Genomic DNA, 18,337 nt, shown 5'->3' on the forward strand with positions numbered 1-18,337 from the left:
TTTTTTTTTTGCGGTATGCGGGCCTCTCACTGTTGTGGCCTCTCCCGTTGCGGTGGAGCACAGGCTCCGGACGCGCAGGCTCAGCGGCCATGGCTTACGGGCCCAGCCGCTCCGCAGCATGTGGAATATTCCCGGACCGGGGCAGGAACAGGTGTCCCCTGCATCGGCAGGCGGACTCTCAACCACTGCGCCACCAGGGAAGCCCTTGTCTCCATTTTAACGACGCACAAATCAAGGTTTGAGTAACCTGTCCAAAGCCAGTCAGTCGACAAGTGATGCAGTTAGAATTCGAAGCCTCCTGAGTTTCACTTCATTCTCATCTTTCCCTTGATCTTACTGTCGTGTCCTCTCTCCCATTAATTCTGCAATTCATTTAAAAAATCTTCTTGTGCTATTAAGGGAGGTTTATTTTAATAGAAGACAGAGACTTACTCAGAGGGATGATTCACTAATGGAGTTTTAAGGATGCTATTAGAGGCTGATAAAGGCTATAGAACTTTCAAAGCACCAACTTAAGCCGTTGACCCACTGGTCTGATTTCTATAAAGCTGTCTCTGACATCAGACACTCAACACTTACTGGTCTCAACAAGTATGTGTTGAATCTTTATTTGTGTAAGTTGCTGTGCTATTAAAATATTTAAAAAATGCCTAATCATATAAAACAGTAGTGATGAATGCCAAATGAGCGGTATAGATAATTAACCATAGGATGGGGGTGGGTAAAAATCACTTCTGGTTAGTATAGACAGAGAAGGGTTCTCAGAGGAGTAAAATTCAGGCTTCTGTTTGTCATTGACTTGATACATGGCTAAATCACTTAGTTTTAAATTTATTTATTTTATTTTTATATTAGTCTGCGTCGGGTCTTCGTTGCTGCACACTGGCTTTCTATAGTTGTGGCGAGCGGGCTCTAAGGCACAGGCTCAGTAGTTGTGCCCCAGGGGCTTAGTTGCTCTGCGGCATGTGGGATATTCTGGGACCAGGGCTCGAACCCGTGTCCCCTGCATTGGCAGGAGGGTTCTTAACCACTGCGCCACCAGGGAAGTCCAGTCACTTAGTTTTTTTTTTTTTTACTTAGTTTTAAATTAAGTCAATTAGCTATCTTCTGATCACCATTTCACCCAAGTTAAGGCTGTTGCATCCATTGGTTAAACAATGTCAGGAAAAATAACTTCCTTAGAGAGCAATATACTCACATTAAGAACTTCTGTTTTAAGTGCATGCATGCATAGAAACAATCTGATATAATCTAGTGTGAGTGCAGGTACAGTCATTCAATGTCCCCTGTCATTAAGATAGTCATACATCCTTTGTACATGAAATGACTTACACACAAATGGGTGGAGAGTGTGTGGATCCTTGATTATTGTTGCCACAGCTGTCATTTGTCTTGCTCTTTGGACTGAAACTTCAGGTGTATTCTTTCTCTGGCTCAGGTCAATGGAGTACATCAACGTGAATTTGCACTCCTTTTTATAGACTAGTGAACCTTGATTTCGGACTCAGATTGGCTAAATAGAAGAGATAGGGGAAATGAATTATTGGAGAGAGCAGGGAAAGAAGAACACAGGATTTACAACAAAAGAATCATGGGAAGAAGAACCTCCTGAAGAATTAAAAATTCTCTTCTTAGGAGAAGAAGGAAAAGTAGGTGAAAGCATAATAGATAAAATGTAAGAGCGGCTTGAAAAGATAATGAAGGGTTAAGGGAGCTAGGATATAAATGTTCATCTAAATATACAACCAGAGAGCCTTTACATTCTTCAGAATACATTTTTAGTCAATGCTTGTTGACTGACAGAAACACGTATAACGGATTTTCTATTAATGGCAAAATTTAAAGCTTCTGAAAATTCTACATTAAAGAAATAAAAATATTTATTAACACATTTACAGAAATTAAAAAGCAAGTAATCGGAATTAAGATTCATTTGTGAGTAGTTTAATAGGCTGTAAGATAAAGAGAACTAATGAAAGTAGCTAAAATACTGGTGGTTTCACATGTAATATCTAATATTTCAATGCACTGAGAGAAACTCACCATTTATGGGACTTATATGGCAAATACACTTTACATTTAAAATCGAATTGTCTGGAAGTGTTGGTGAGGATGTGGATAAAAGGGAACCATTGTGTACTAAAGGTTGGAATGTAAATTGGTGCCATCATTATGGAAAACAGTATAGCGGTTCCTTAAAAAATTAAAAATAGAACTACCGTATGGTCCCAGCAATTCCATTTCTCGGTATTTACCTGAAGAAACTGAAAACACTGGCTCAAAAAGATATATACACGCCCATGTTCCTTGCAGCATTATTTACAATACCCAAGATATGGAAACAACCTAGGTGTCCATTGATGGATGAAGAGATAAAGAAAATGTGGTATATATATATATATACAACACAATATTATTCAGTCATAAAAAGGAATGAAATCTTGCCATTTTTGACAACATGGATGACCTTGAGGGCAGTATGCTAAGTGAACTAAGTCAGACAGAGAAAGACAAATACTGGCTGATCTCACTTATATGTGGAATCTTAAAAACAAAAAAAAAACAAGCTCATAGATAGAGAGTAGATTGGTGGTAACCAGAGGCTGGGGGTGGGAGTGGGAAAAATGGGTGAAGGGAGTCAAAAGATACAAATTTTCAGTTATAAAATAAATAAGTCATGAAGATGTAATGTACAGCATGCTGACTATCGTTAATAATACTGTATTGCATATTTGAAAGTTACTAAGAGAGTAAAGCCTAAAAGTTCTTATCACAAGAAAAAAAACCTCTGTAACTATACATAGTGACAGATGTTAACTAATTGTGGTGATCATTTCACAATATATACAAATATTGAATCATTATGTCGTACACCTGAAATTAATACATGATGTGTATCAATTATATCTCAATAAAAAAAGATTGAGTTGCTTGGTAGATCTTTGAATATTAGTTTTGCTTGATGTAGGGTAAAAAGGTATGTTTCAGAAGAGGTTAATTTTTTTTTTTCTGGCTTCATTCACTTTATTCTTCTCATATAAAACTATGTGGTGGGGCTTCCCTGGTGGCGCAGTGGTTGTGAATCCGCCTGCCGATGCAGGGGACACGGGTTCGTGCCCCGGTCCGGGAACATCCCACATGCCGCGGAGCGGCTGAGCCCGTGAGCCATGGCCGCTGAGCCTGCGCATCCGGAGCCTGTGCTCCGCAACGGGAGAGGCCACGACAGTGAGAGGCCCGCGTACAGCAAAAAAAAAAAAAAAAAGAAAACTATGTGGTGGCTATAGCTGGAGCCTGGGTCCTCTGCGCAGAAATTCTGGTGTGGGTCTTTACAAGATGGTCAGTGAATTCCTGATACGGAGATTTGGTAAACACCATCTCTCTCCACAGAACAGGAGTGAGATAACTGTAGGTCTTGGAAATGGCATCAGAAAGTTGCCCAGGGTGGTGGTGCAGCCCTTGGCAGAGGTGTAGTGGTCGTCAATTCCGGCCATCATCAGTAGCTTCTTGGGCACAGGGGCTGAGATGATGTCAGTGCCCCTGGGGGCAGGGATGAAGCGCACCAGCACAGAGCAACAGTGGCCAGTCACCTTGCCAGGGATGGTATGGGGCTTGCCAATCTTGTTCCCCCAGTAGCCTGGCCGCGTGGGGACGATGCGGAGCTTGGCCAAAATGATGACCCCACGGAGGGCAGTGGCTACCTCCTTAGAGCACTTGACATCCAAACCGACATGTCCGTTGTAATCCCCAGTGGCGTCAAATGCCTTGAACCTGGCCTTCCGGCCAGCACCGGTCTGATTTTGCCAGGGATAATCTTCAAACCTCATCCTTGAGGCATGCCCTCCAGGAAAAAGTCAATGATCTCAGACTCTTTGATGGGCAGAGAGAGGAGATAGATCTCGTCCAGGGACTTGATCTTCGTGTCCTTGACCAGGCGGTCCAGCTTGGTGACAGGGAGCCACTCCTTGTCTTCTGCCTTGCCTCCATGAGATCTGTGGCCTCCTCGGAAGACACCACGGTCTCCTATTCCAGGCCCCCTCCCCCCAACCTCCGGGCCCTTCCCCAGCACTGGCTTCATCTGCCGTTTGCTGTTTTTAAGGAGGAGAAGAGCGAGGGCAACGTTACTTTGGATGGCAGACAGTTTCAAAGAAAATAAGGCAACTAGCCTGACAATGGTATTTATGATATCTCTGCCACAGGAAAAGCACTACATGAACTGCAGTACAAACAAAAAAACAATAAAACACACAATCCCAGTCTATCTGGGCCAGAAGAACTTGTATAAATAAAATAATCTACAATCTCCCTGAAGGCAGAATATAATGTTTACATTATCTGTCACTACAATTTAGCACAGTTTTTGGGTTATGGCAGGCACGCAGTAAATGTTTGTGGAACAAATATTGACTGAACTGAGGCCCAGAATTATGAAGAAATATCCCAGTAAGTATAAGCATAATTTTTAAAAATTTAAGCAGCATAAAAATAAGACCCAAAAGCCTTTATATAATTTTATACTTAGTCCACATTTTTCTGAGTCAACCTGCACATTCATTTTTTTCTATTCCCTTAAAACATGTTTACTGAACATTTATTATGTGCCAGACACTGTTTCTAGGTTCTTCAAACAAAATAGCTTCTGACATCTGAGTAAAGACCTGAAAAAATGAAGAAATGGGTCATATGGTACAGCTAATTTAAGGGAGTCAAGACATGCAAAGGGGCTGCTTTCTAAGGGGTTTCACCAGAAATTAATGAGGCTCAAAGAGGAAGTGTCTACTCCAGCTCTTTATTATCAGGAGTGGCTGGCAGTAATGTGAGATAGGAGTCAATGTCTTTATTTTTTTTTTTTTTGGGAGTCAATGTCTTTAAAGTCAAAGACTGTGGCTTGGGTGTAGCTAGAACTACTATAAATGCCCGGAGGAAGAAGCATGCTTGGGTTATCAAAGAAGAGAAGGCTGATGAGACTGGAAGTGAATAACCCAGGAAAGAGTAAAAGGAGATGAGGTCAGAGGTGAGAGGGGGCCGGGTCTTGGAGGGACTTATAGGCCATAGGAAGTACTTTGGATTTTACTCTCAGTGAGAGAGGAAACCATTGACTTCACCTACTCTTAACAATAGACCCTGGGGAGGGGAAGGTGGAGAGGGACTGTTAAAGAGGGTAAAGGTATTGAATTGTGCATTTTTTGGATTTCTTGAGTTTCTTTTCCTCGATTTACATCTTTGTTTTCATGGAGCACATTTTCCTGTTTCTTCTGAATAAACAGCAAACGGGAGATGAAAAAAAATGGGGGTAAAGGTAGAAATAGAGACCATTTTTGAAGTTATTGCAATATTTGTGGTGACAGATGCTGGGGAAAGTGGCAGTAAAGGTGTGAAGTGAAACTGTATTCACTCATTTTCTTTATTATTTTGGTACTGATTTTTCCCCTCTTTTGCTCCTTTGAAAGGAAGGGAATACAGGGAATAAATAAATGTAGCTACATACATGAGTGCCAAGGAAGGGCAAAAATAGACTGAGAAGGGGATTTTATTACTGATATATAGCAATTGTTGGGTGTTTAACATGTTTGAGGCACTGTACAAGCCTTTTAAATACACAAATCACTTAATTTTGCAATAACTCCATGAGGTACCACTACTATTTTCTTTTTACCAAAGAGGCAACTCAGGGACTGGAAAGTTAAGCAACCTGTTCAAACTTACACAGCAAAAACAGTAGAAGTAGTACTCGAATGTAAGTCCAGGTTGTTTGTGGAGTCAGGTACCAAAAAAGAAAATTGCTGTAAATTAATTTAAAGATTTACATGTGGAAAAGCACAGAGTGAAAGAAAGAGCAAATCATCTGAGAGGTGAGTCGGGCTGAAATGGAGTGAACACCCATGGATGTGTTGGGGGCAAGGGAGAGAGTGTATGGAAGTGAGATGAATGAAGATAGAGAGAGAGAGAGTGTGCTACAGTCCTTAAAAGCCAAGGGGAGGGCTTCCCTGGTGGCACAGTGGTTGAGAGTCCGCCTGCCATTGCAGGGGACACTGGTTCATACCCCAGTCCGGGAAGATCCCACATGCCGCAGAGCAGCTGGGCCCGTGAGCCATGGCCGCTGAGCCTGCGCCTCCGGAGCCTGTGCTCCGTAACGGGAGAGGCCACAACAGTGAGAGGCACACGTACCGCAAAAACAAACAAAAGCCAAGGGGAAACTCTCAGATATGAAATAGTTCAGATTAAGGAGGCACTACAGGATTTCTAAGATGGAGTCATAAGATACAAATGTTTCACAGCGTGGGGTGGGAGGCTCGAAAAGGCAGTGTATGAGAGTGTACTATAGTAGTGTACCATGGTGTAGGAGTGGTTAAGAGTGTATTTATGAGGGCTGGGAGCTGGACTGCTTTCAAGTCCTGGGTCAGCTGCTTACCAATTGTGTGACTTTGGGCACACAATGTCAACCTCAGTTTCTTTCACTGTAAAATGTTAGTAACAATAATAGTACATACATCAGAGGATAATTGTGGGGATTAAATGAGTTAATCTCTTTCAAGTGCTTGGGAAAATTCCTAGTACACGGCCAGTGCTTACTCAAGGTTTGTTATTATTATTCCCACAGGTACGTACAGAATAGACCGCAGCAGGGATGCAAATCTTAAGTGTTGGGAGAGTACAGACAAGTTGGTGAAAGGACTACTTGCCAGTGGAGGGCAGGAAGGTACAGAATTATGGGGAGGCACACTTCAAAAAGGAAAAATAGCTGCTTGTGTGAAGGTGTGTGAGTCAAGACTTGCAAAGGGGCTGCTTTCTAAGGGGTTTCACCTGAAATTAATGAGGCTCATAGAGGAAGTGCCTAGTCCAGCTGTTTGATATTACCAGGAGTGGCTGGCAGTAATGTGAGACAGGAGTCAAAGTCTTTAAAGTCCAGGCCTATGGCTTGGGAGTAGCTGGAACTGTCCACTGTTTTAGGTCCATTGTATTTTATGTCCATATCTTCATGTCGGTGGAGCAAAGCAACTAAAATATATACATAACATATATATATAGTAGAAAGACAGAGCTTTACTAAAAATTCTCTGGGCTATTATGCTCCTTAAACTATGTATGTCCTTGATAGAGATTTTCACTTGAACCTCAAGCCTGTAGAAATAGTGCAATCAGCATAATATATGTAATACTTAAAAAAATCCTGTTAGCCATGAAAAACAATGAAATAATGCCATTTGCAGCAACATGGATGGACCTAGAGATTATCATACTAAGTGAAGTAAGTCAGACAAAGACAAATGTCACATTACTTTTATGTGGAGTCTAAAAAAATGATACAAATGAACAAAAAACAGAAATAGACTCACAGACATAGAAAACAAACTTATGGTTACCAAGGGGGAAGGGGGGAGAGATAAACTAGGAGTTTGGGATTAACATACACACTGTTATATATAAAATAAACAATGAAGACCTACTGTATAGCACAGGGAGGTATATTCTACATCTTGTAATAAACTATAATGGAAAAGAACCTGAAAAAGAATATATATATGTAACTAATGGAATCACTTTACTGTACACCTGAAACTAATACAACATTGTAAATCAACTATACTTGAATTAAAAAAAAAATCCTGCATTGTTTTAGGGAGGATTTAGGGGGGATTTATTTTCAAGGGTACAAAATATATAACAAGATCACATAAACTAAAGGTGGGACAAGGTAAAACAGAACTGGAAACAAAGAGCAGAGGCATGAACCAGATTAAAAACACATGGGAGAAAGAGGAACTCTTCATACATTTGCCCCAGGTGGAACACAGGGTTAGTGTTACACCTTTAAATAGTTGGGCCAATGCTGTACACACACATATACAATTAGAACACAGAGAAAATGAGTGGCTTGTTAGAGGGTCTAATTAACAGTTTGTAAAGAAAGAAACCTTATCGCGTGGCTAAGAAAAAAAATCAAGGCAAGGAAAATCTGGAATAAAGGATGGAAAGAAAATTATGGCTTTGAAGTATGAGTTACTTAAAGTGCGGAAAATACACTATGCAGTAAAAAATAAAAGGATTTTCTTCTTTTACACTTTTGCAGCGAGCTGAGAGTAACTCCTGTAACTTGGAGACCGCAGACAAAAAGTTACAACATCCGTTTCCCCTGGGTTGATAAGTACGTAAAGCTCCGATGTGAGTTAACACTGCTTTATGAATTTGAATTGTGAAGATTGCACTTTTCAACAACTTGAGGAAAAGAGAGGACCAGAAAAAAACTGTAAATGGTAACAGTAAATATGGAATTAAATTACCACTAACGTAATATGCTAAAATACACGATACTTTAAGAATCTGAATTAAAATATAAGAGTTTTAAAACGCCTTGAGAAAAACATGGGCATTCCCCTGATGGCTACAATCGGAAAAGATTACATTCTTTTAATTACATTTCCACCCTGAAATGTCCGTTTCGACTTACAAGATTTAAAAAAAAAATCTTCCTACTTCTATTTCTCTTCAAATAAAACATGAACAGATACACCTTAGAAACGGTCTAACATACTGAAGAAAGACCTGCAGAAAAATTTCACCTGGCCTTTTTAAAGGTGCTGCTTGGAAGGGAATTTTAACTCGTTTTAACTACAGAATGGGCAGTAGTATCTACTCGAGCCACAAGGAGCGAATTGTATATTCACATTTATATCTATCTATCTACACATACTTTGGTGGATATGGAGACTTGTTTGGAATTGTACAGACAGGCCCCTATGAATGTGCAAGTCCTTGATGAGTCAGCTGATAAGCGTTCCTCTACTCGTCCTTTTGCTGAGGGGCAACAGAAGCGAGGACATTCCTCTAGCAATTCCAACCAGTTTCGTAACTTGTCGAGCAATCTGCGTTCAATCCAGCGGTCCCGAGCGGTCCGGCTGATTGGCTGGGGAGCGGAGCACCAGGGCGTGGTCTGCGCGCTCCCTCCTCTCTCCCTTCGGCACGGGAAGCCCGTGCGCATTCGGGCAGCGGCTCCTCTAGGCTCGGCGGCGGCGGCCGCTGCTCGCATCCGCCGCGACTTTCCGCTGGAGTCTGAATCTCTTCTTTCAAGATTCACGTCTTAGTGGACGTTCCAAAAGAAAGCCCGAGGTAGGGAAGCGCGAGGCTGGGGACTAGAGGGAGACGGTTCGCGGGAAGGGCGCGCTCTCCAATTTCTTGAGCTTGGTCCCTGTGCGAAGAGGGCTTCTGAGGAGAGGGAGGGGGAGATTCCACTTGGCAAGTCCAAGGGGACCAAGTGAGGTGAGACTTATTCTCAGTCGGGGAGCTCCTGGGGCACCCCAGCCCCTAGTTTTCGGTGCTAGCCATGCGTCCTTCAGTTTGCTGCCCAGAGCCCGCAGAGACAGCGCGGTGTCGGAAGCCTGGCTCCGAGCCCGCGGGCTGGTGGACGGCGAGGCGAACCACCGAGAGGCAGAGCCGCAGTGGAGGCGGGCGAAGTCCGGGCCGCGCCGCACCCCTGCAACTCTGCTCGCCTGCGGAGGCTGGATGCTGGGCGCGGAGGCAAGTTTGTGCGGGGACCATCGCGCCTGCGAGCGGCTGGAGCATCAGGGCGAGCGCCCCGCCCTTCCGTTCCTCGCGCGGGACTCAAGTTCAGCCTCACCTTTGCCTTCCGCGGATCTTGCGTTTGGCTAATCCGCTGTGGTTTCTCCTCAGGTCGCGATGGATCTTGAAGAAGGCCGCAGTGGAAGAGCAGGGGGGGAGAACTTCTTGAAAAGGGACAAGAAAAGGTAGTCTGTTTCATTTTCAAACTTTACACGGCTTGAGATTTTTGGGAAATTTGTTTCTAGCCTTCAGCTCTGAAATAAATGATCAGCTGATGATGATGATGATGTTTATCTTAAATGCAAGCAGTTGCAGAAGTTCGCTGGCTGAGTTGAGCACAGCGTTTGCATGGTGAGCTTCTACCTCAGCTTTCTGGTCCCATACAGGCCAGTGCTCATTTTCCTTTCGGTGTTTTATAACCTGCTTTACAAGTGGTCTTGGTCGCCGATGAGCCTGAACCATGTGCTGCTTGTGTTCTGCTTTGTGGTCCTTTGTTCCTTCTGGTAAAACAGTCACATAAACATTGCATGTTTGTGGCATGGCAGATGGGACAGAAGGCCACAACTGCATTTAAGCATTTTTTTAAAATTTTAAGGCAATGAATAGCTCACCCTTGTAGAAGAAATTGTGAGAGGAGTGTACTACCAAAGAAGTTACTAGAATGGTGTGAAATTATCCTGATTATATATAGAGTTGGTACTGTAACCACACAGGGAAGATAACTATCTTAAGTGAATTTTGATCACAGTTCAGTGTCTGTACATGAAATTTAAAATTTTGCTCAATAAGCTTTTTGTTAGTAATAAATTGTAAAATAAAACAATTTAGTAAATATATTAATATTATTAGAAACCAAGCTTTTCAGTGTAAGAGAAAAGGAATACAAATGTGGTCATTAAATAAGCTTTTTAAAAACAATGTTAAATTTGAATTAGAAACTTCAGTGTGATTTCATGATTTTTTTAAATAGTTCAGTTTCTGTCCACTGAAAGGGATAGTGGCAAATTGCACACTTAGTGTCAGATCTTGGTTTCTCAATATCGTTCATTACAAAAAGAATCTGCGCCCCATAGAGAAAGGGCTAATACCAATTGAGCCTGAGCCTGGAGTAGCTTTGTGGTACCTGAAAACAGTTAGTGGAGTTCAGGGCAGTTGTCAAAAAGGACACAGGAGCTGGCTTGAAGGGGCTTCCACTGGCCGAATCTGAGACAGTTTGAGCGTCAAAAAGAATAATGACTGTACTCGACTGTGAAATACTGAATAAATGAATTCTTAATAAAATTAGGAGAGGAGGAGGAAAACTAAGGGTGAGACAAGTAAGAGAGAGAGAGAGAGAGAGAGAGAGAGAGAGAAACTTCTTTACAGAAAAATGCCAGCAATCATATTGAAACCTGCATTGTTATAATTGATTCGGGCAAGGATTGTTAATGGATCCCAAAGCACTCAGAGAAAGGCTGAATCTAAGAATTAGCCACAATTCTTAATTGGGAAAAGGAAAGTGTGGTTTTCCAGTGGAGAGATTTTGCAGTTAGGAATCTTGACCAAATGATCAGACCTGGCCTGGCTTATGGTGGAATAGACTTTAGTGACACGGCACCACCACGAAGTAGGTTTGCAAATCATTCAGTGAATCCAATCAAGCTTCCAGACTAATGCTGTCCAATAGAAATATAATGTGAACCACATTTGTAATTATTAAGTTTCTAATAGCAACATTTAAAAAGTAAAAAGAAACAGGTGAAATTAACTTTGAAAATATATTTTAGGGATCCAAGTATATACAAAATATTATCATTTAAACATGTAAACAGAATTATTAACAAGAGGGTTTACATTCTCTTTTTCATACTAAGTCCTCAAATCTGGGTGTTTCATACTTATTGCACGTCTCAGTTTGGACTAAGTTTGAAACAGCCATATCCAAGATGTGGGACATTTTATAAGACATCTGTTTTTGTTCTTATAAAAAGTCAATGTTTGGCGGGGGTAGGTGGGGAGGAGGACTTCTAGATTTAAAAGAGAGACTAAAGAGACAAAACCACCAAATGTGATGTGTGAGCCTTTATTACATCAGTTCCAAAAAAGGAAAAACCTATAGAAAACATTCTTGGAAATTTTCAATGTGGATTGGATATTAGATGATATCAAATTGCTGTTAATTTTATTATATGTGTTAATGGTAGGAAAACGTGTGAAGTGCCATGATGTTTGCAGCTTACTTTCAAATAGTTCAGCAAAATTTTAACAGTTATATATTTTGTTATGCAGATAAAGAAAATATGGTCAAAATGTTCAGTTGTTGAATCTAGGTGAATTTTTTATGGGTAGTCTTATTACTGTTCTTTAGATTTTTTTGTTTATTTGAAAACTTGCGTAATAAAAAAACTCCCAAATAAACAAAAAGAAAATAGATTACAAAGAGTGGAAGGTAGATATTTCCCGTTTTGTTTTTGACTTTTAAACTTGGTACCTTAAACAACTATGTATTTTTGACACAAACACTTAGGGATATTGGAGTAGGAAGCATTAAGGGTATGTGGAAGGAAATGATAAAGACATTTGACAGGTTGGTGGTTTCCAGAGGTGGGGGGAAGGGGGGCAAAATGGGTGAAGGGAGTCAAAAGGTACAAGTTTCCAGTTATAATATAAGTCATGGGGATGTAATGTACAGCGTGGCAACTATAGTTAATAATACTATATTGCATATTTGAAAGTCGCTGAGAGAAAATCTTAAAAGTTCTCATCACAAGGAAAAAATTCTATGACTCTGTATGATGACAGATGTTAACTAGACTTAACTGTGGTGATCATTTCACAATATATGCAAATATCAAATCATTCAGATTTGATACAGATCATACAGATTTAGGTGAACTGTGCAAGTAGAACCTGGAAGACTGCTGAACCAGCTAAGTCTTGCAGTGCACACTTTATAATTCAGGCATAACACACCAGACAATTTGTACACCTGAAACGAATACAATGTTGTATGTCAGTTATACCTCCATTTTTGAAAAAGATGTTCAATAAATATTTGTGGGACATTTACTTATATTCTTCAAAAAATAAAATAGAGGCCATATTTTGAAAAACAGAAAAAAGATTCGTTTGAGCCTGCACATACCTTCATTTTATTGTTGATTCTTATCACGGCCTATAGACTTTTTTTTTTTCAAACTAGAAATTAGGACTCTCAACCACTGCGCCACCAGGGAAGCCCTAGAAATTGTTTTTTTTTTGGTTAAGTAGCTCTTGTTAAATTGTGCTCACCATTACTGATTTTAATCTGTTCTTAATAAAACTATATATTTATATATATATATAGTCTATTGAGTTTTGAGCAGTTTTATTGAGATATAACTGACCTACAACACCACGTAAGTTTAAAGTGTACAGCATATGGTTTGGCTTATAAATATTGTGAAATATTACAACAAGTTTTGGTAACGTCCATCATCTCTTATAGATAAAAGAAAAATGTTTTCTTATTGTGATGAGAACGTTTAGGGTCTACTCTCTTAACGTTTATGTATATGTGTGTGTATATATCATACAGCAGTGTTAACTATAGTCATCTTGTACATTACATCTCCAGTACTTCTTTATTTTATAACTGGAAGTTTGTACCTTTGGACCAGCTGCCTCTCATCCCCTCTCCCCCCTCTAATAACCATAAATCTTATTTCTTTTTCTGTGAGTTTTTTTTTAAACTATATTTGAAATTATAAAGAAGCACGTGGCTTTGCTAATAGGTATAATGCTTGGGTAGTAGTACCATTTGGCATATTTGTATTTGTTAAGATTCTTTATTAAAAGGAGGCTTGATAAGCGACTTTTGCCATTTGTCAGCACTGTGTTTGAGCGGATGGGGATAAATGAGTCTTCTAGGAGGGGTGAGAGTCAGTTTATATGTGCATTTCCTTGCAATGCAGCGTCTCAGAATTCTGAGGTTGCACCAGATAGCCTGGTGTTTGGGAGTTAGACTTTGCAGTTTCAATCTTGGCCTTGTTCTAGCTGTGTGACCTTGGACAAATTAGTTAAGTCTTCTCACCTGCAGTTCTCTTGTCTTTAAAGGAAGGACAAAAATGTGCCTGCCTCACAGAGATTAAGATTAAATGAGCTCCTGTATGGGAAGTGTTTACTTAGCCAGTGTCTGGAACATTATAAATTCTTCAGAGTAGCTGCAGTTTTAGAGAATGAAAAAATAAATAAAAAGCTTAGAGCTAAAACTCAATTATGTATGACTATTTTTTTTCCTCTCATCCTGATTCCAGGGATACTGAAACCACGCCTTTACTGGGAATAGGGTGGAATCAAATCTGAAGAGTTATGTTTGTGTACTTTGTGTGTTTTTATGTCCGTTGAACATCACTCCAAAGCCAAATATGGGGTAGACGCTGGATTTTTTTTCTTTAGAAGTTGCTTCAACTCTTTGACTTTGCTTAGCGTAAAGAACAAAGATGAATTTACTTTTTGAACTGGAAAAGCTGTGTAAAAATAATGTAATTCTTCCCTGAAATAGTCTTTCTTTTATAAATATGAAAATGTAGTTGCGGAGGCTAGTTTTGGTTGGTTTGCTTTCATATGATAGGTGGCAGTTACATAGAATAGAAAACTAGTTACAGAGTTTTGAATCTGCGCTCAAAATACTTGACCTTCCTGTCTCTGCCTGAGGACCGCTTTTTGGCAGTTTACAAACCATCTTTTTTGATGGCAGTTTTTCTAGGTTGCGTTTATTGCCTTAATGGTCCATTTAGGGCTCCAGACTTTTCAGAATTAGATTTACTCAAGGAAAGTGATTTAATTACCTTTCTCAGGGTAATTTATGCCCTGCATCTGTTTGCCACTCCTCTCCACTAGGTAAAGGGAATGATTAAGGATAATATCCAGGTAGATAGACTAGCTCTCTGCTGCTAGAATTACTCAGGTGATAATTAAGGGGATTAAGTCTGGAGAGCATGAATGATTTTCTAATTAGAAGAAAAACAGGAAACTCTCTTTTTTAGTATTATTTTTTCTAATTGCAAAAGTCTTGTGTCTCTGTGTATTCACCATAGAAAATTAGGAAATACCAAAGGCACAAGGAAGAAAATATTTTGGTAGAAATCTCAACACCCAGTGATAACCACATGTATAGATTTCTAAGGTATATGTAAACATACTTAAACTTCATAAATGGGATCGTATTATAACCTGTTTTTTTAATAACATTGTAGACATGTTTCTTTGTCCTATTTGTTATTAAATATAAGCTCTATGTTAATTGGGTAATTAAAGATTTATATAGTTTTTAAAGTTTTATGTAATTCTATTGCTAGGTTTTTCAGTAAAAAAGATGAGAAGAAAGAAAAGAAACCAACTGTCAGTACTTTTGCAGTGGTGAGTTTGAATGTATTCACTATTCAAAGTGCTTTGGAAATTTGACTTCTCCCGATCTAGAAATGAGGTATTTCATCTGGTATAATACTTTCTTGGAGAGAAATTTGTTTGTATTTGTTAATGGAGAGGTAAAATGAATTCGTTTAATTTAGTTTGTTTTCAGGGGAATGCCAGTCATAACTTGCTGCGTACAATGAGCCTCCAGACTCACCCTTCCTAGCCTGGATTTCAGTATTCTCCTAGTTAGTTATGTCGCCAGTGATATGTTACCTATGCAAGCACTTCTCCCAGTGATGGTCTCAGCCATCTAGAGATAGAGGAAACCAGCCACGTGAAGTGTGGATCAAAGAAAAAACGGGGTGCCCTGTCGACAAGGGCCGTAATCCTGGCAGGTTTGCGGTCAAAGTCCCAGACACTCATATAATAGACGTTAGCAATGGATTATTTATTACTATGACTTAGTACATGGCATTATTCTTCTGTGCTGAATAACTGGAATCTGGAATTTGAAAACCTTAATATAATTAATTCTTTATCTTATTTTCTGGTTTCATGGAGTATAATTAATTCTTTATCTTATTTTCTGGTTTCACAGTAGCTGCTTAGAAGCTTTTCTTTTAATCAGATTTGGATTGAGACAGGCTGGTTGATGGTCTCTCTCTAGCTGGATCCTTTTTTTTTTTTTCCCCTGAGAATGCAGATTTAGGTGAACTGTGCAAGTAGAACCTGGAAGACTGCTGAACCAATTAAGTCTTGCAGTGCACACTTTATAATTCAGGCGTAACACACCAGACAATTCTAAAATGTGTGTATGGGGGCGGTAATCCATCTTGTAAAATGAATATTAGTAAATTGAACAAGAAAATGCTTATAGGCAGGAAAAACGTGTTGCCTTTTACACCGAGCACTCTGGTTATCTTATAAGAACTTCATCTTCCTGCACTGCAGGAAGTTCTGCTGAAGTTCCACCTTTGAGTCTGTTTCCACTCTCTTTGGAATTTTGGGGCAATGAGGCTATGCACGTGGGTCATTCTCAGAAGGACTACTTGAATAATCAAGTGACAGTTTTTATTTGTTTTAGAGTTCATTCTTATATTCTTGTACTAAAAGAAGCTTTGATGTTAAAATAGGGTTTACTGCCAAGACTTAATTTCCGTTCTATCATTTGGAGACCAAAATATTTCTGTCTTTTGTAATTTTGTTTTATAAGTAACTTAGATTGAAAAAATCAGTCTTCTGTTTTAGAAAATTTAACAGACCTAATATATAGAAGTAATACTATCAATACAATTGAGCCCACAAAAGAATAAACATCTGGAGTTTGAAGGCTAACAATTATAACATAAATACAGCTCTTTATGCCACGTGTTGCACTAAGCACTTCCTATATCAACGCATTTAATCTTTACAACTCCCTTGAAGAGAGATACTATTATTATTCTAATTTTACAGATAGAGAAAGTGAGGTGAGACTTATTAACTTGCCCAGGAATCCTCAGCAGGGCCAAGATTCAGACCTAGGAAATTCATGTTGTAAATCACAGCGCTCAGGATGGCATAGAAGGAATATGTTCTAAGTCTTTTGAGGAAAAGCTGGACTATTTAAGTGGCGCTTTCTCATGCCTTTTTCTTGAAGAGCTGACAGAGTTAACTGTGAACTTGTGTATAAAACGCATATAGACAGGGACATATTAAGAACATTTAACAGTAAAATGCTGATGCTGTTGGCATTGCTGATGCATAAAAATTTCCAGCTAAGACAAAAACTGATATGTGTTGGGCGTTTCCAAGAACCCCAGGTTTGATGATTCACTTGAAGGACTCACAGGACTTGGCATATTGCCATACTCGTGGCTAAGATTTACGGCCAAATCAGCAATGGGCAAAGGAAAGAGGGAGAGGTCCAAGAGAAGCCCCCAATGTCTTGTCCCAGTGGAGTCAACTTTATTCCCCCAGCAATGAGCTGTGACAACATGTGTGAAATGCTGTCTGTCAGGGAAGCTCATTAGAGACTCAGTGCCCAACGGTTTTTGACTGGGGGCTGATCACGTAGGCGCAGCGTGTACCAAAATTCCAGACTCACAGAAGGAAGGCAGACCTTCAGCATAAAGCACATTGTTTGTACAAATAGTTTGGCCACTTTTGTCAGTTAGGGTGATGGTTACTCTCCCCAAAATCCAAATTCTAGATGCCAGCCAAGGGCTAACCTTGAATGCAGTCTCAGGCTTGCAGCGTTCACTGTTTTCTGTACACCATCCCTGTTAACTTTTTTCTAGTAGAAGACATTTTGGCAGTCTTGAGAAAATGATGAAAAAGAGGTAAGGAATAGATTCAGATTTTTCTACTGGCCTTTATTTTATTTGTTAGGCTTTGTTTCAACATTTACAGAAATACAAAATAAAATCTAAAACAAGTGAGGAAACTGGACAACTGGAAATTGGGGCGGGAGCGATACAAGTTGGGCTACACTTCTTACACAAAGCGCTCCTTAAAGGTTAAACACCCTTGCTGCAGATTCAGCTCTGATCTTTCTACTTTATGTATCTTATTGAAACATTAATTTTTTTTCTAAATAGAGAATAGGTGGCAATGTTCAGTGCTTCCTCTGTGCCAGGCATCTGTTAAGCACCCATGTGTATTATTTAACTTCATCCTCACAGTGACCCTGTAATGTAGGAACTTGTGTTATCCTGATGGTCCAGAAGATGAAACAGACTCGAGAGAGGTTTAAGCAATGTATTCAGTCACACAGTCACATAGCTAGTAAGGGGAAAGGCCCAGAATTTTGCCAAGATCTGCTTACGCTACATCCAGAGCTTTTAACAACGTTAATCCTTTATGATAGTATATGGTTGGTTAAAATTTTATTTCCCTGGAATTGAAGGGTTCTTTGTTGATGCTGTTGTTTTCCAGCCACTTGCTCATTCTTCACTGGAGACTTTACCACCTTGTTCAGTGTCTCCCTCTCCACCCCTGATACTCCTACTATCTTGGGTGACTTCTATGGTGTTATAAGAATAACCACTCTTTGACCTTCACAGCGGCAGTAATTTTTCCCTCCCCTTTATTCCAGCCACCCTCTCACATCCTGCATTTTGCTGTTGCTTGAAACTGTTCTACCTCCAAAGTACCATTTTGAAGCAGCCAGACTGAATTAGCCAGCCATCTCCTCTCTCTTCAATCTGCTCACTGTTTTCCTTGGACCTTGAGTCCCCTGACCCATCAGTTTCCCAATCAGCCCCTTCCTGTTTCCATTCCCTTTCTTTTTTTTTTGTACGTGGGCCCCTCACTGTTGTGGCCTCTCCCGCTGCGGAGCACAGGCTCCGGACGCGCAGGCTCAGCGGCCATGGCTCACAGGCCCAGCCGCTCCGCGGCATGTGGGATCTTCCCGGACCGGGGCACG

At 40.2% G+C, this 18,337-nt stretch overlaps 1 protein-coding gene and 1 pseudogene across 1 annotated transcript in view; one reads left to right on the forward strand and one right to left on the reverse strand.

Moving 5' to 3' along the window:
* Positions 1–3,267: 3,267 nt before the first annotated feature.
* LOC112395320 (40S ribosomal protein S2 pseudogene) lies at positions 3,268–9,025 on the reverse strand (annotated as a pseudogene).
* ABCB1 (ATP binding cassette subfamily B member 1) overlaps positions 9,025–18,337 on the forward strand; it is a 106,213-nt gene continuing 96,900 nt past the window's right edge. Inside the window, exons 1-3 of the mRNA XM_024738489.1 lie at positions 9,025–9,105; positions 9,667–9,740; positions 14,874–14,934. Coding sequence (XP_024594257.1) covers positions 9,673–9,740; positions 14,874–14,934 — 129 coding nt within the window. The 5' untranslated portion in view covers positions 9,025–9,105; positions 9,667–9,672. The remainder of the gene's footprint in view (positions 9,106–9,666; positions 9,741–14,873; positions 14,935–18,337) is intronic.

Source organism: Neophocaena asiaeorientalis, unplaced genomic scaffold (assembly GCF_003031525.2).
Source record: "Neophocaena asiaeorientalis asiaeorientalis breed wild unplaced genomic scaffold, Neophocaena_asiaeorientalis_V1.1 scaffold89, whole genome shotgun sequence".
Lineage (NCBI taxonomy): Eukaryota > Metazoa > Chordata > Mammalia > Artiodactyla > Phocoenidae > Neophocaena > Neophocaena asiaeorientalis.